At 44.6% G+C, this 18,977-nt stretch overlaps 1 protein-coding gene across 2 annotated transcripts in view; it reads right to left on the reverse strand.

Moving 5' to 3' along the window:
* SVEP1 (sushi, von Willebrand factor type A, EGF and pentraxin domain containing 1) overlaps positions 1–18,977 on the reverse strand; it is an 881,565-nt gene that overhangs the window by 56,128 nt on the left and 806,460 nt on the right. For both annotated transcript variants that reach the window (XM_069240886.1, XM_069240895.1), the window contains 2 exons: positions 11,110–11,283; positions 5,492–5,665 (listed from right to left, as the gene is read on the reverse strand). In XM_069240886.1, the coding sequence (XP_069096987.1) occupies positions 5,492–5,665; positions 11,110–11,283 (348 nt within the window). The remainder of the gene's footprint in view (positions 1–5,491; positions 5,666–11,109; positions 11,284–18,977) is intronic.

Below are 18,977 nucleotides of genomic sequence, written 5' to 3' on the forward strand. Positions count from 1 at the left end.
TTGGGTTAAGCTGGACACCCAGGAATGCATGATGTGCAGGCAATGTTTGAGGTGTTTGATATCTGAGGAGACTTGCAAGTAGAGGTGTGTCTCACCAATATATAGGTGAATTTTGATGGCGTTAGTAGAGTACCAAGTGGCATCATATAAATGTTAAAGATGACAGGAGACAGTATAGAATCCTATGGAACCCCACAGGTGACAGGAATCATTTATGACCTTGAGTTGCCCATGTGAACAAACTGCTGTCTGTTAAAAAAATAAGAGGTGAAGGACAGTACCAGTAAATCCCAATTAACAGTATAGGGTGGGTTATGCGAGTGGGATGGTCAACAGTGTCAAAGGCAGCTGAGAGGTCCAGCAATATCAGGAGGCAGGGGTCATCTTCATCTGTGGTCAAGAGGACAGCATCTATGATGTGTGAGCTAGTCGGTTCTGTGGTGCACCATGATCTGAAGCAAGACTGTTAGTCATGCAGGAGATGGTTAGTATTGATGTGATGCTGGAGTTTAACATAGGCTGGTTTTTCAATGATTTGGCCAATGAATGGTTGGTGAGTGATGGCTCTGTAGTTGATGAATGTGCACTTCTTTAGGAGGTGGAAGCATCTGGCCTGTCATGAGGTCTCTGAGAAGATGGCTTGATTTAAGGAGGCATTGACAATAGTAATTAGGAATTAGAGAGCATCCCGTGAGAGACTTTGAAAAAGGTCAAGTATAGGACAACATCTTCAAAGGAAGCAGTTCTGAGGGAGCTGAATGTATCAGCAAGATCTGGGAGAGATAAGACTTTGAATGCTAATCATTGCAGGATTTTACAAGAAGGGGTAGGAGTAAGTGATAAAGCAGGCTTGGTGTTGTCAATGTGCTGTTGGATCTTCCTGTTCAGATGGATAATAGGAAATTGAGTGACATACTTCAAGTGCAAAAGAATGAAGAGAAATGCAGATGGATGATGGAGAATGCACTGATGTCACTTCCTAATGACAGTTTCGGTGGGAAACCAGTGATGTAACTTCTGGTGCAGATGGATGATGGAACATGCAGTGATGTCACTTCCTGCACAGAAGGATGAATATAAATCCGTTTATGTCACTTCCTGTGCAAAATGATGATGGGAAATTAAGGCTTCCTGCTTGTCTTATTCTTTTAAAGATGGTTTTGGTGGAAACTAGTGTTGCCACATCCCATGCAGATAGATGATGGGAAATACAGTGTTGTCACTTTTTTGGACAAAAGGATGACAGTAAATCTAGTGATGTCAATTTCTGTACACATGGATTATGGGAAATCATTTTTGGCATAAGATCAGAATTAGAAAAGGCACAGATCTTATTGCACTCTTTGTTTCTTATAGGAGGTGCACCTCCCACATATTCAAGAATGTGGCTATCAATATTGCAGCAGGTGCAGAGCACCAAGGAAAATGGGTCTTTGGGATCCACTACACCCCAATTACCTCTATATTTAACCACCCAACTGTCATCAGGTGGCATTATTCTTGCTTAAATTAGAGCCCTTTGCTTTCTTGCTATGCCACTGCATAAATCCCATTACAACATCTCAGTGCTGCTTTTGTATAGGACTGATACAGTGGCATGCACAATGCTGACAGTGTGCAAAAATGTACTTTACAAACCCCAGTTATTCCACTGCTTGTGTAAGATGTGAGCAGAGCATAGTAGTAAACAAGTACTTCCCTGTACTGCCATGTACAGACTTATTACAGCCTATATGTATCAAATCCATGGGTGATCTGAGTGAAGGAGGAAGGCCTGCTGGCATGAGTAGACCCCCGTCCCTACTCCTACATGGTGCATGGTGCATACAAGCCAAAGTTTAGTAAAATCGCTAGTGTGTGCCCACTGCTCTAATGTGCAAGAGCTAGTCTAGAAATATGTATTGGATTTGCACTTGCTGCCTGGGTCTCACTTCTGCATATCCAGACCTTGATTCATAGCCTGTGGGCTTGAAAATGCAGTTATACACTTGAAAAGGGAAAATTTCCCCTCACATGTATACACAGACTTGACAACTTCTAAACTATTTTCAACATGTGTGGAGAGGGTGGGGTCTTTGAGGGCAGGGGGCTTTGTTGGAGCACTGCCTGTGAGAGACTTCAAATCCTTCACCCCTCTCCTCCTTCAAAAACATGAAAAAGAAGAGTCTTCTGGAGGCTGCCTCTGATGCCCTGGTAAGATTTTAAAGCCAGTAATGGACATTGGCTGTACAAATGTACTTCTCCGGCTCACCCTATGTTCCATTAAGTGATATCGGCTACTAACTGGGTAGCGATATTGATTAAGTCACGATGGCAATGTGTGGGTTGACAGGTCTGTATATACAGGCAAACTTTTGTGAGTTTAGCCAACGATGTGTTCCCAATCTGCATCATCCAGATTCATTATGATCGTTGACTCATTACTGAACGTAATATATAAAGCACAAACACATGCGTCATGAGTTACATAGCTGCCTATGAGTGACATTCTACTGTCAAATGTGTGGCTCTTGAGTAACACTTTCTCACAAGTAAATCAAAGCAATGACCAATATTTGGGTGACTCTGAGTTGTCTGTAACTACATTCAGACATTTCATACAACAAAAAACATTCACCTGAAAAAACCCAGACCTATGGGTGTTGCTAATGCTAGTTAGCAGTATCGGATCCATGCTACTGACAATGATTTAGCTGTTATGCATTAGAACTAAAGATGTTTCAGTGTGGGTGAAGGAATAGCGGCCTTTGGAGAGTTTTAATCCCTCTGGTTCCCTTCCTCACATCCCCTTCAGCTGCAGTGCCTCACTCTATAAAACACTTACAATTCTGTTTTTCCCACATCACTGTGGAACACTCTATTTGCATATCTCATATATCATCTCCTTCCTGTTATCTGCCCTTGGTGCCACAAAACAAGAGTGAAGAGGATCAGCAGAGATGTATTTAGAGGCAGTGACCATTGAACACCTAGCACAGGCATGAGTGTTCAGGTTCCTTCATAGAGGTGGCTCAGAGTTTCCTTGTTCAGTAGAAGATATTGCAGATGACCCAAACATTTAATACTGTGAACACTTGACTGCAGTGAGGGGACACCCTTTAGCAGTGAGCTGGGGCGGGCGGTTTAAATGTTACCAGGAGAGTTGCGGATTAGGCTGTAAAAATGCTCAATGTGTTCTTTATTCTGACACCTGGAACCATGATATACTCAATAACGTGATCACCTCTTGGCCCCCATGGGGCACAAAATGAGGAAGGTGACACGTTACTTCTCTGCAAGGCAAAATCTAAACCAGGTACAAGGGGTCAGAATCCCAAAATCACAGCTCTGTGTGCCTCTAAAATCCTAGCACTGTAAGAATTGGTGAACTCAGAGCTAACTATTTGTGAAAATGTTAACGTAATGTGACAAACATGTATGAGAAAGCCAAACATGCATATTGACACTACAAAAATGTCACACTGTGAGCGGAAATGTGGCAGCAATTATTTCGAAGGACAGGAGCTTTGTTGTCAGAGGTTGCTCGGCTGGTACCGAAAATGAATAAATTGCTTATTATTAATTCTGGCATCTAGTGCGTGCATCGACTCCTGTGTTTTTACTATGAAGCATTTTGTACATAACTCAACAACACAGGACAAGGGTAGGTGACAGGACCTGTGCCAGGAGGACGCACAAACAAATCACGTGTGCACTTCCTCCTTATGAGGCTGTGTCTAGTGAAATGAGTTTAGCGGGCTGTGCCATAAATGAACACTGCCATTTCATCGCAAGCATGCATATTTCAATCCTCCACAGATTAGAGACAAAGGGCCAGATGTACAAGGCCCTTGCGCCATTTTTTTGTGACACTCCAGAGGAACTGTGCAGTCCACCACATATACAGGGCAGCACTAAGCCACTTTTTGTGGACTTACTCCACCATGTAAATTTGCGCCCCCCTGATGCAGTTTTCTGCATCAGAGGAGTGTGCAATGGATGTTGCTGTAGGTGTTCCACCACAACACCCATTGCCTTTTACGCTGTCCCAGATTTACAACAAGTCTGAAATCAGTGGCAGTACCAAAAACTAACGTCACCCCAGGAGTGGTGTTAGCATGGCACAACAAGGAGGAATACCTTTATTGCGCCTCGTCTTTGCTTTTTCCATGTGTCCTGCATTCTGCAGCAGACATAGAAGTGCCAAATTGCAATTGTAGATTGGTTATGCACAGGAAGGGACATCTACCTGCACATAAACAATCAATTCCCCAACACAGACACCTTTACACTATGGTGCAAAGATGCCTGCATTGGTGCTGGCAGCTAAATTTAGCACAAGTGCAAGGGAAACACAGGGGTGCGCTTTATTTTAGTGAATACAGCACATCTGTGCATTTCTAAAGTGACACAGCACAGCACTGTGCCACTTTTTAGTAAATCTGGCCCAAAGTTTTGTTAAGGTAGAAACCTTGTGAAAGCCAGAACTGAGTGTTCGCATCGGTATCTGTTAATTGGGTGAGTACTGTTCTGTTATGTTGGCTGACCTTGAGAAAAATGTGGACTGCTGCTGCCACCGCCCTCTAAACCCTTTCTCTGAACAGTGAAGTCCTCCCACTGCCACTTTCTGCTATTTTCAGACTCTGATAGTTACTACACTAACACACACAGGACAAGGATAAGGAGTGGGAACCTCCAACGTGGTCCCGCCGGCTCGAAAAGCAAACCATCAGTTTATGAAAAACTGCCCTCACCCACTAATAGTGGTATGCTTCATTATAGGGCAATGCTATCACATTCCCAAGTGAGCCAACGTGAAGAATGGAGCAAGAGGGAGGAGAAACACATAACAAAAACCAACAAAGGGGGGTCTAAACACAAACAAAGCCCTCAATCACATAATGTACCTATCTCAAGTAGTACCATACTCAACCTTTATTTCAAGGTGCACCAGATAGGATTAAAGAATATTTAAAAAATGGGGTGAGGAAAGGGGGATAAAATCACCCCTACACCCCAAATGGTCATACAAAAGTCATAGCCATTTCAAGATATGATAGTTACTAACCACGGGGTCGCGAGCACCACTGGTCCACTAGTCTGGGAAGTTGAAGTAAGGAAAAACAAAACAATTCCTGGTGTTCTCCCATGCCCAGCCAGGAGACAATTAATATGTGAATTTCTGGGCAGGCAGAGTGCCCCAACAGTGCATAGCAAGCAACACATGGGCGGCTTTTATAAAACCAGAGCACCTTATTGATCACCACAGTGTGGGAAGGAGCTCTGTATGCATGACTAATGCATTTTAGTGTGGCGATACTGCCACCAGCACTAAAATGCATTAGTATACCCCAGATGCTTGGTACTTGGCAGGTCTGGTGTTGGTGTGCACAACAGTAGAGATAGCCCCTTTCTAAATGTGGTTTATTTAAAAAAACAAGGAACCTCAATTCAAAGCATGGCCAAGACGCTATTTTAAAAGTTATTAATTGGAGGTAAACTAATTACACACGTTTGCACCATGGTGGGGGGTGGCTCCAAGATCCATTGTCCATGCACTCTGCTTTAGCTTCCCCTTCCAAGCTGTAGCCATCATAGCAGCTGAACTCCACCCTGCTTCCAGCAGTCAAGTTGCCACGTGCCACCAGCCCATTCGTCAAAGCTGCTGGAGCTTCACACAGAGTATCTAGCGGAATAAAATCACAAACAACAGAGTACTCATTAAAAAACTAAATCTAATCATTCATTTCTGTATATTCATGACAAGAAGTGAAACGTGACAGTGCATATTGTAGTTAGGTTCACTGGAGGGCTGAACACGGTGAGCTACTAGAGAGTAGAGATGGGATGGAATAAAAATTATTGGCGTAAAGGGGGGAGTAGGGAGTGAGACAGAGAGTATCAGCAAGAAAAAGAGAAAGTCGGTGGAGGGACAGGGAGAGAAGGGAGAAAGAAGAAAAGAGAGGTAAAAATGGGAGAGAAAGAAGAAGGAAAATAGGATGGTGAGAGAGAGACGTGAGAGGACAGGAAAAAGTGAGAGAAACAGACGGAAAGAGAGAGAGATAGACATGGGGAGCAAAGAGATAAACTGAGAAAGAATAAAGAAAGAGGGCCTGGGAAGGATGCAAGGGAAGGGAAAGAGAGAATCAGGAAGGAAAGAAAGAAAGAAAGAAAGAAAGAAAGAAAGAAAGAAAGAAAGAAAGAAAGAAAGAAAGAAAGAAAGGAAGAAAGAAAGAAAGAAAGAAAGAAAGAAAGAAAGAAAGAAAGAAAGAAAGAAAGAGGGGTGGGAGATGGACAAAAACGGAAGGGGGAAAAGGAAAAGAGAGAAATGGGAGAGGGGAGGGGAGGGTGTGGAAAGGAGAAAGAGAAGTGAGAGAGAGGAAAAAGACAGTGATGGGAGAGAGAGACGAAGAGAGAGGGAAAAGAGAGAGGAAGAGCGACAGAAAGTGAAAGAAAGAGAAAAAGAGACTAAAAAATATTGCTTTGGTTCTTGCTAGAGCTCTCCATCTGTTTCTATAAAAGAGGGAAACACAGGAACATATTTGGTAGCTTTTTTTTTAGAGGGCTCAGAAATAACTAAAAGTTATTCTAAAGCAAGTTTCCTCTTCTTGATTGCGTTTCCAGAAGGTGCCCCACGATGCTCATTACGTAATCCATAGCGAGGTTATCTAATCCATTTCTGCCCTCATGCCAGTGTTTATTGTGAGCGCTATCCAGACAGGTGTGTGGCTTTATTTAAATATATGGATATTCTTCGGCAGGCTCAAACGGATTATGGTGGTTATGGCTGGTTCAGATATGACGAGGAATTTCGGGCAAGAATGGCGGTGTACCCGGATAAAGAATGGGGAGAGATTGATAACGAATTATGAATGTAGTGGTTGAGGACAGCACGGAACGCACCAGTCATGCATACAGCTAGCGGTTTGCCTTTACAATACAAGCCTTTTCAGGGTCGTCCCACCCAGAATGGGGTAGGGAATGCTTCATGAGGTCAGTTGCCGCAAAATGGAGCGTGTTGGTCCTGTAACAGCGGAGTGTGTACAAGGCAGCAGTGTAAATTCAGGCATGACTGCTCAAGTTGTGAAGGTAGACATCCCATTTTCCAATGTTTTGGGGGCATGCACTGGGGTTGGCAAGGTTCGCAGGGAAGAGTTCGTGACAGGGGCAATATGCAGCAGGTGGCAGGTAAAGAGCCCTACGCCTATCAGATGTACTGCAGTGGTGGTTGCAAGGTTATCCAAAGGAGTCTGATGCGAAAATTCTATGGTGGGGATTTTCGGTTGCTTTTAGACTTTGTTATCAAGGGCCACAAATTCGGAGGTGGCAAGAAATTTGAAGTCGGCGCTGGATCAACCAGATGTGGTAAGGGCCTAATTGCGAAAAGAGCTCGATATGGGTAGAATTGTAGGCCCATCTGACTGCTGGCCATTACAAAACTTGACGATTTCCCCTTTGGGTGTGGTGCCAAAGAAACAACAAGGTGAATTTTGGCTGATTCATCACTTGTCTTGGCCGGTTGGAGCATCCATTAATGATTTTATTGCCCTGGAAGATTCCGTGGTGCATTATGCGTCAGTGGATGAGGCAATTGCATTGGTGAGACGGTGTGGTGTAGGGGCAAAAATGCCAAAATCTGATATTCAGTCTGCTTTTAGGCTCCTTCTGGTGCATCCAGATGATTTTTCTTTGCTGGGTATGCAGTTTGATGGTGCCATTGCCATTTATGCAGACAGAATGTTGCCTATGGGTGCTCGGTTTCGTGCTCATTGTTTGAAATGTTCAGTTCCTATTTGTAGTGTTTTTTTCAGGCATGAACCGGTCATAGATTGGTAACTCATTACTTGGATGATTTCTTTTTGGCGGGTGCATCTGATTCAGGTGATTGTGAAGCAGCGCTGTTGGATTTTCAAAAAGCTATGCTTGAAATGGGTGTCCCTTTAGCGCCTGAAAAAACAGAAGGACCCACAACCAGTTTTAACTTTCTAGGTATAGAATTGGTTTCCGAGAAAATGGAAGTACGTTTGCCTAGTGATAAGGTACAGTTATTGATTGGGTTGTTGGAAGAGGCGGTTCAAAGACCTAAGTTGGAGTTGAGGCAGGTCCAATGTTTAATTGAGCATTTAAATTTTGCCTGCAAGGCTGTAAGAGTTGGTAGAGCTTTCTGTAGAAGGCTGGGTTTTGATATTCGTGGTGCAGTTTTGCCTCACCATCACATTCGGCTTCAGGCCAGTGTTCGAGAAGATTTGAAGATGTGGATTTTGTTTCTACAGGATTTCAATGGAGTCACAATGTTGGCGGAGGATGTGGATTGGTTTTGGCAAGTTCAGATTTTTTCTGATGCAGCAGGTGCGCATGGTTTTGGATTCTTTTGAGATGGGCATTGGGCTGCAGAGGTTTGGCCGCCAGCATGGAAGGCGGCCCACCATAGTATTGCATTCTTGGAGCTTTTACCGTTAGTTGTGGCATTGTCTATTTGGGGTCACACATTAGCTAACAGAAATGTGGTTTTCAATGTTGCCAATCAGACAGTGGTGAATCTGGTCAACTCTCAGAAAGCGAAGGACGAAAAAGTGTTAAGTCTGTTGAGGTTGTTCTTACTGACTTGTTTGAAGTTTAATATAATGTTCAAGGCCAGATATGTCCCAGGCGTTAATAATGATATTGCTGATGTGCTATCTTGTTCGCAGTGGCGGAGATTCCGTGGGTTTGCACCAGGAGCAGACGCACAGAAGACAGCAGTTCCTTGGGCATTATGGGAGATGGGAATTTAAGGATGCTGGAGCTGATTCAGCAGTCTATAGCTCCTTCTATACGGAAAAGTTATGATCAGGCTTGCTCTGAATTCATTAAATCAGGGGCAGTTAGAAGATCAGGTAGGGTTTTGGCTGCTAATGAAAAGGCGGGAGGATGCGGTCTGTTTAATTATGCAGCAGATTGATTTGGCTTTATCCGCAGTAAGTATATCCTGTAAGTTGTCCGGTATTTCTTTTTATGGTAAGTATTTTGGGGGTTATGATCCGATGGAGGGTGAAATCTGTAGAAGGATTGCTGCTGGCTTGGCAAGGGAGGGGCGCACATGGCGTGATCAGAGATGCCCTATCACGTGGCATTTGTTGAAGGAAATGGCTTTTGTATTAAAAGATGTTTGTTTTTCCCCATGGGAGGTGAGTTTGATGTCTTTATGCATGTCATGGCTTTTTTATGGAGCATTTAGAGTCTCAGAGCTGTTGGGCTTAAAAGGTAAGGAGGGTATTTTACGCTTGGATGTCAGGGAAATCAAAGGTGTGGTCTATTTGTGGTTACGGTCTTCAAAAGTGGATCAGCTGGTCAGGAGTAGGGAGGTGGTGATGCAGGGGATGAATTTGCCTGAGGGTCCGGTGTACTGTTGATAGTCATTTGCCAGGATGTTGCCAGAGAGTTCTAGGTTTGTATTTGTTCATCAAGATGGTACTCTATTGAGGTCGCATCAACTGTTATCGGTTCTTAAAATGCATATAAAAAAGTTGGGGTTGGATCCACATTTTTGTGGTACTCTTTCTTTTAGAATTGGGGCTGCTACAGTGGCTAGACAACCTGCGTTCTCAGATAAGGCAATAAGGGATTTGGGGAGTTGGAAGTCTCAGTATTTTAAGCGCTATGTTAGGACGAGTCAGTTTGAGGCTTGTTGAAATGTTGTTTATATCAGTCTCATATCAAAGTAATGTTTTCTGTTTTCTGCCTCTTGCAGGTTGTGTAGCTGGCCCTAACAGAGCAGTTTGTTCAGACTAGATAGTGGGGCATTCGCTCGTGCAGTGGGCTGAAAAGCAGGTTTCATCAAGACATTTTGGATGGCAGTTGGGTTTGGACGGGGCCAGAATTAGGATCTGTTGTACTGGGAAACGTGGTATGAGGTAGGTTGAATTGCTGTATTTTCTTTCAAAGTGATAAGAACAAGGGGTAGGTCCTGATTTACTAGTGATGCATTTAGGTGAAAATGACTTAGTAGCCTTATCAGGTATCAGACTTATAAAAGCCATGAAGATGGATTTATTGAGAATCAGACAAAAATGGGCAGGGACACATATTGTTTGGACAGATTAAGTTCGTAGGAGAGTTTGGAGGGGAGCAAATTCATTCAAGGGTATTGAAAAGCAGCAGAAGAAGGTGAACAGAAAGATGCGTAGTTTTTGTCAGGTTGAGGGGTTTTCAGTTTTGCAGCATGGAGAAATTGTTCATGGGGACCCAGACCTTTTAGGCAGGATGGAGCACATCTATCCTTTTTGGGTAATGAACACTATTTATTGGAGCTTCATATTAAGATCTCGGAATTGCTTGGTGAGAATTTATGAGATTGGAGTTAACAGGGTATCTTTAGGTGGGGCAGGAAAACACCTTGCGGGTTTTCCTGTGTGGCAGGGTCTTTACAGACATGCTTTGGGGGGAAAGGGTACGGATGCACAAAGTTGAAAGGTCAGGGAGTTTTGACAAGGAACAAAAGGGAGGAAAAGGCAAGGGTAACTACCGAAGGTGGACAGCAGGACAGATGGGTACCGGTTTGGTTGGGTCAAGGTGGGGATGGAAAGGGGGTATTGATGAGGGGTAAGTTTTGTAGAGGGTGTGGGTGGGATTTTTAGGAAGTTTTAGGTATCAGTGAGGAGTTTCTAGTTTTTTAAGGCTAGAATTCCAAGGTTAATTGTCCAGACCTGTTGTATTAAAGCAGACTTTTACCCCCATTTCAGTGTGCTGGTGGTTTGTGTGCCATTTCGCCCGATCGGCATCATACCTGCTCATCCATTCTACACTTCTGACTCGCCTACAAAGGTGGAAGAGCCTGCTGAGACCGGTTACACCCCCTTCCATCAATTGAATTCCAGGATGGCCAACTTCAGGTTAAAATCAAAGACCTTTTAATTCAGTAAAGCAGTCTCGTAGCCTTCCCAACCATTTTCAGGCTAGGATGAGTTTACATGTTCAATATATTAAAAGGAGCACTTCTGAAAATAGGAGGACTTCTTGTTTCACACTCATAACCAGTCAGAAAGGATTTTTTCCGTCTCTCAAATCTAACCAGCAAAAGTTCCATCACAGAGTCGGTGAGTTATTAAAATGATAAAAGACCGAGATGTACACTACACTGGTTATATTTACCTTCACAGGAAGGGATAGGGTTACTCCATAGACCACTGGCAAGACACGTGATGTTTGGAGGCCCTACTAGGTGACGTCCGGAGTGGCAAATGAATGTCACGTTACTTTTAAACACATTGCCTGTTGCAATAGCGAAGGCGTTGTCGACATTTGGATGTGGTCCACAAGAAACACCTAAATCAAAATGGAGAAATGCAAAAGAGAAATAAAAAAATTGTGTATGATATAAAAATAATTTTGCGCTTATTACATAAACTGTTGGTTGACGGTAATTTGTACACAACTCTCTATTTGTAGCTATATTAGCTATTTTGTAAGGCTGCACTAGCTCCTTCGTCAGTGCTGTTTTATATTAGCAAAAAGTATGCCTTTTTGTCTAGCTAGAAAAAATTATAGATTGCCAAATGCAATGTTTGCTCACTCGTGCTTCTGCAAACCACCTGTGACGCAACAAGTCAAATCTCTGTGTATTGCAGAAAGATGCTTTTCTCTTTTACTTGTGATTTGCAAGATATTTCACTGCATTAAGACCACTCATTTGGTTAAAAAGTATTGAAGTGCATATTTATACTTGACTTGCGCAGTTTTAGCGTGAAAAATGTTGACGCTAAAATGGGGCATAGCTAACTCTATATTTATATTTTGACGCTAGACCCACCTAGCGTCAAAATATTGGAGTAAGCACCATGTTTAGGATGTATGAAACCACCTTGCATCAATGAGATGCAAGGTAGGCGTTCCCTTCCTACACACAATGCTAACCCTCTAGCGCCATATTTATCCCCCGATGCAAAAATTACGCTAACAAAGGAAGCGGACTCAAAAAATGGCGCAAAGTCTGATTAGCACCAATTTTAATGCCTGGTAAGACCAGGCGTTAAAAAGAGGCTCACACACCACCATTCAAGGAAAAAACATAGAAGGAGCTTTGGAAACTGCCAGGACAACATGGAAGTGGTACTGCTCCAGCTTGGCACACGCCGCAGACGTCTGTGAAGACAGAAGATCCAACTACCACCTCTGCAGCAACCTCAAACCCCATGACAGCAGCCACAAAGGCAGCGCAGAAGGAGGGAAAGGATCTTTAGACAGCGCGTAACCATCTTTGAAATGAGGGAACAAGATGTAATCCGGATGTTCAGACTCAACCAGGAGTCCATCGTACACCTGCTGCACCAGATTGTGCCACACATCACGGCACGGCTGCAAACTCCCTATAACATCCCATCTATGACAAAACTCCTCACTGTCCTCCACATAATGGGTTCTGGATCATTTCAGACAATGGGGGCACTAGTGACTGGTGTTTCCCACTCATCCTTCTCCGTCTTCCTACCTAAGGTTCTGGATGCAATCCTATGCCTCACACCCTAACACAATTGCTTCCCAAACACCCAGCAGCTGCAGCAGGAGACCAAGCAAGGTTTCTATCAAAATGCTGGGTTTCTGCATGTGTTGGGTGCAATGGAGTGTACCCAAGTGCAACTGGTGCCACCTGCAGCAACAGAGCACCTATATAGGAACTGCAAGCACACACATTCCATCACTGTGAAGGCCATTGTGGACCACTGAGGACTCTTCACCAACATCCTTGCAAAAAATCCCGGCAGCTTCCATGAGGCATACATCTTTCCCCATTGCACCATCAACCAGCGGTTCCAGGATGACCAATATGGCAATGGGCAACTTGTAGGTAAGCCACCATACTAATCATACTACACAACATACCAACCATCGAGGACAAACAAGACAAACACCACAATAAATACACATGGGAAGGTACACAGAGATGTACAGGTAACAACACATATGCAAGAGACAACACTACACTGCACACATTGCATGTCACAAACACATACACCCAAATATACAGAGCACCCCAGCACCCAGACTGGCAAACCACGAGTGGACAGGTGGAGCCAAGTACCTTTTGCATACAGAAGCTGCTCAAAAACCACTACAGTGTCCACAGGTTGACAACAAAATGCAGATCACACACACACATCACACCAAACAAAGAAGTGCACAGGCATAGGCTATGGTCATGTTGAGGAAGTCACACATAGGCACGGTGCCACATAAACCATGGTGTGCAAACCTCGGTCAGAACCTAAATCCAATGCCACCCAGGTGGTGCCATAACCAAGTATATATCAGCTACACATACCTGACATACCTGTAGTGTGCACATACACCTCTCTCCTGTATTGTGTCCCACAAACATGTATTAAAAAATATCTACCTCTGCAGACCATGGGGCTGAATCATGAGAAATGAGGCAGCACCTAATCCAGTGCCACCTCAGATGAGCCATTAGTGCCCGTTAATAACACCATGTCGGTTGCTACTACCAGAAATAGTCCACCACGGTGTTGAGTCTGTTAAAAACACTAACATCCATGGATGTCATTGTAGGATGCAGTAGGAGTATAGAGGAGAAACCTGACCTTAAATGCACCGTAAGAAGGGACCCATGTGAAAAATATCTGTGCCCCATCCCAATGCTTGCACTGTGCATGTATAGAAAGTGTCTGTCAGAATTAATGTAATAGAAGCTAAGGGAGTCAACTGCACCAAATGACATCATCCTACCAATGTGGTATACACACTCTTGTACGCCTGATGGCTGGCACAACCATCATCTGCCACAAAGTGTCACACTGTATGCATAGTTTCACATGGTAACATGGATGGCACAGTTTGGCTTTGTAGGGCAACTATGCTGTTAAAACATCTGGCACCATTGTGCTGCTAGGAGGTGGTATATGCCATGTAAGAATAGAACACTGCTTTAAATATGGACTACGCAACACATTTACCTAAATCATTACCATCACTTTTGGGATCAACATAAGAAGTTCCCAGGCCCTTGAGCCACTACCCACGTTTGTCATGTCCATCAACACAGTCCAAAGAAACCATTTCACAAGAACAGGAACATACACTACACCACAAGCAAGTCTGTGTCACCACTCCAACTAAAAAGTACTGCTGCTATGGGATGTTCCAAAACACTACCAACACTTACCAACACATCTCCTCTCTATCTTTTGCAGCTGACCAAGGGTACGGCATCCAGCCATGGGTGATGACCCCATTTGCTAATCCCACAATGGTGAAACAGCGGGCCTACAACGCGGGACACAGGAAAACTCCCAATATGGTGGAGAGGGCATTTGGCCTCCTGAAATCCAGATTCAAGTACCTGGCCCTGACAGGAGGAAGCCTCTTGTATGCTCCACCACTTGTCTGCAAGATCATTTTGACCTGTGCAATCCTGTACCACATCTGTGTCACAACAAAAGTCCCCTGGGATTAACAGGTTGATGTCCACAGTAAGGACGAGTATGATGATGGAGAAGATAATGTGGAGGGGGAACAACAGAACACTGCTGCAGGAGTTCGTTGGGGACATCACATTGTTGAGAACTTCTACACATAGTCACAATACAATGAACTTCACATTGTAAATTGCACAAATAAATCACGTTGCACATGATCCTCCTTGGTCTACTCATTCTACACTACCTACACCATTGGAATGTGAACCAAACCTCAGTGAGCTGGTAAGTAACACCAAGGTGACAAGTATGGTAGCAACAATGTTTGTGACAAAAGTGGGTCTATTGCCACCATCTCAAATATCAGTGACACCCAATTTGCGGGCATGTGACTCCTGAAGGTCTAGATCCATGCACCACCACATATATTGTCCCATCAAGTGGGCAAGGTGCTAATACCTTAGGCCTTTCACCACAACAACACCATGCATACCAGGATGAATTCAAGGGGGGCACACATGAGATAGGGGCTTTCAACAAATGGATTTCAAGTTATGTAGGAACAGAATGCTGTCACAACTAGTGACAGTAGCATTGCCTGCATGATAACATGTGTGACAAGGGTGGAACATCATTGTGAACTGTGGTCCCTCAGCAAATGCTCAGGGATTGTAACCAATGTCCGATGTTGAGCCTGCATAGTGTATCCATAGGATTGTGTCCTGGCACTGCCAATGTGCACAACCCTGGCACATGGCGGACTGTACCTCACATAGGACACACACACGTTGGCTGTGGAGTGTGTAATTGGTTGGCTTGACTACATAAATGGCTATGAGTGCAGAATCAATATCCAAACACATGAGCCATTGTCACTATCCATGGATTTATTGGGACAAAGCACCACCACCTATACAACTGGGTTGAATGTAGGCACAGTTGCAAATATTCACTATGTATATAAGGTGTATACTTGTCACATAAATCTGCTGTCTTGACACATGGCTAAAGCAATTCTAGGCAAACATGTGCATACTGATGTATGGGTGTATGTTCTAGGTAGCAACAGGTTTGCCAGGATCAACAATGCTTGACATGTCTGTATGTATATCTAGTATACTGTTACAACTACATCACACAGCACAAAGCAATTAACACCACTCATTTTCACCCACATGACAGAACAAGTGCATGATAGCAACATTAACAAATAGTCCCATACATGTTATGGCCTCCAACATCGCAATCAGGTGTGGTATGTGCTACTCTGTCCAGCATTGTTGAAATATGTCTGAGACACAACACCAAACTGAGTGGGAGTAGACCTACCCACATATGTTGCAATTGGCAAATGAACTCACCAGCACTGAGATAATGTGACACTTCAATATCAGTCAGTCATGGTAAGAGTTACCTAGGTTGTGCCATGCTGGAAGAAATGCAAACCCATGTACAATGGACTTTCTGGATGGACGGCTTACAGATACCAGCAAGTACAACACAAGAGGTGAAATTGAGACACATATGGTGCGGCAAGAGTAATGTCATGTGTGTGTGGAACTCATGACAACTCACAAATACCATCAATGGAACCATACCTATCAATTAGGCAGGAGAAGGAGATGTAAACATCTTCCATGTACATGAGTCACATTTTGCATTATGTCCATGCATGAATAGACAATGTTGCAGTAGAAGGTGTGCACAAAGTGCAAACAGACTAAAGAATGGGAGCAATGTGAGTGGCAATACATGCCTCACCAGTAGTGCAGGAATAAACGGAGAAGAGCACACATAGATCTGCACTGACTGTACAACACATCTATGACTACATGTCAACATTTCACCCATGTACAGAGAGGGTGGCCAGGTCAGTTTATCACCAAGTCATGATGGCCACTAGCGTACTATGGTATTTGCCCATTGCATGCCATGACAGGAGGCTGTGACCGACAACACCATCTGCATGTTTCAAATATTGAAGTCACAACAGAGATAGACGCCCAAAAAGCTGCCCAAGGAAACTGCTAAGGAAATCAAAACATGTCACATGTCCCAAATGTGCAAGACCCGAGTGTTGCACAAGAGAGGGGAAAACTGACATCAAGTACGGCAGAGGTAAATGTGAGATCCTGGACTGTATGACCACAATTATGCATGTGTCTGTCTGCTGGGGAGTGTGCATAACACTGCTGAGTAGCAAACATGAAGAGTCTAGCTCTCTGCTTAATAAACCCACACACCACTGCTCTAGCTACATGAACGTATCACATTGTCAGGGGCCAGATGCATGTGCACAGGGGGGTGATTAAACTGAGGCTCCATAGACTTTCCTCTTCACATGAAACCATGGGTTTGTGTTGCTAGAGAAATTCACACTGTGATGATGAGTAGGCTGGCAGACTGCAACACTGTAACACAGAGGTATGCCATGGTTTGTGACAGTCAATACAAACATGATGTGGACAAATATGGGTGCCTAGTTGATGGCATACACACATATGCCACATATGTCTGCACACATGTACCACTGTATTGGCTCAGGCATAAACATGTGTAAGGATTGAGAGCAAAAGGCAACCTAGAACAAAAGTAAGGGCATAGGTATCACTATATCAGTGACTGCTAGAATGAGCTTCACATGTGTTCCGACATACGGAAACATAGGTGGCACTGATGTGACAACACATGCATTTGTCAAATGGTAATATGTGTCTATGCAGGGAGATAGTAATGTGAGGTTTCACATCCCATGAACACACCACTGTCGTCATATGTGATAGAAATCACAAAACACATGTCCATACATACACACAGCAGATACCAATCTTCCCCAACACATGTGTCCATAACATCTCCTGCAACTATGGTGCATACGGGCACAAATGGCACACTTGCAGCAAAGCAAAATAAAGGGAACTTTAACAATACACCACAGAGTGGACACTCATACACAGGCAAATTGGTAGGGTTGACGTGATCTCAATGCAGTTCAAGTCCACTGCGTACTGTGTGTAGAAACTTTCATGGCTGTCACATGCTTTACCACGTGTTGGACATAGACCACCAAGCACAATTGGTTTTGTAGGTATGTGTATATCTGTATCTCAGGCATAACAATGTAGTCCACCCCCAAATTAGTATACGTACACATGTATACACACACAGCACATGTGCCAACATGTATGTGGACCCAGTGTAGCTACACATGCACATGTTCATGAGGTATTGAGTATTCACATGCAGCAGACTCACAAACAAGCCCATAGGTCCAACATACCATTGTCACCGTAATTACAGTACTGGACATTCACCCACATGTTGCCATACCACGTATACACCATTGTTGCACACCCCATGTAATATGTGAAGTCACTCAGGGTTCACTCAAGGCACATAGGTGGTCATTCTGACCCTGGCGGTCTTTGACCGCCAGGGCGGAGGACCGCGGGAGCACCGCCGACAGGCCGGCGGTGCTCCAATGGGGATTCCGACCGCGGCGGTAAAGCCGCGGTCGGACCGGCACCACTGGCGGGGTCCCGCCAGTGTACCGCGGCCCCATTGAATCCTCCGCGGCGGCGCAGCTTGCTGCACCGCCGTGGGGATTCCGACCCCCCCTACCGCCATCCAGATCCCGGCGGTCGGACCGCCGAGATCCGGATGGCGGTAGGGGGGGTCGCGGGGCCCCTGGGGGCCCCTGCAGTGCCCATGCCACTGGCATGGGCATTGCAGGGGCCCCCGTAAGAGGGCCCCTACATGTATTTCACTGTCTGCTGCGCAGACAGTGAAATACGCGACGGGTGCAACTGCACCCGTCGCACAGCTTCCACTCCGCCGGCTCGATTCCGAGCCGGCTTCATCGTGGAAGCCTCTTTCCCGCTGGGCTGGCTGGCGGTCTGAAGGCGACCGCCCGCCAGCCCAGCGGGAAAGTCAGAATTACCGCCGCGGTCTTTCGACCGCGGAACGGTAACCTGACGGCGGGACTTTGGCGGGCGGCCTCCGCCGCCCGCCAAGGTCAGAATGAGGGCCATAATGTCGTCATGCGTGAAATATTTTCATGCATGTGCATATGCCATCCAATACCCTTAAGCTAATAGGCGCATAGCCTCTGTGCATCTATCGCACGTCCACAGGCCTCTTCGTGCTAATGGTGAGAAAATACGACACATGACTGTAATGCGTCAAGACAAACAACACATGATTGGAAACGTGATGCACAGACCCAGGAAGTGATGGACCAGAACATTCTGCCTCCAAACAGTGTACGGTGAGTTAACTTTCACTTTCACTTTACAGTCTACTTGTCTGTGACTGTAGCAGGGTGTGTGGTGCTGGTGTGATGGTTGGATTGCTGATTTTTGGAGTGTTAGTAGTGTTTTTTGTGCTGTTTCTTCTAGTTTTTGTCTTTGTTTGTCTTTATAATTGAGAATTTGTAGTGTTTTAGTATTGTATCAGTCTCTGTATTGTGAGGTGTTCGACTGGTGTAGAATAGTTGTTGGGTTATTTGGGGGTAGTTGGGCTGAGGTGAGGTGTTTTCAATATAGTTAATTGGGTGAACTTAACTAGCAGTATGAGTGGTAAAGGGAG

This window comes from Pleurodeles waltl, chromosome 1_2 (genome assembly GCF_031143425.1).
Source record: "Pleurodeles waltl isolate 20211129_DDA chromosome 1_2, aPleWal1.hap1.20221129, whole genome shotgun sequence".
NCBI classification, from domain to species: Eukaryota; Metazoa; Chordata; class Amphibia; order Caudata; family Salamandridae; genus Pleurodeles; species Pleurodeles waltl.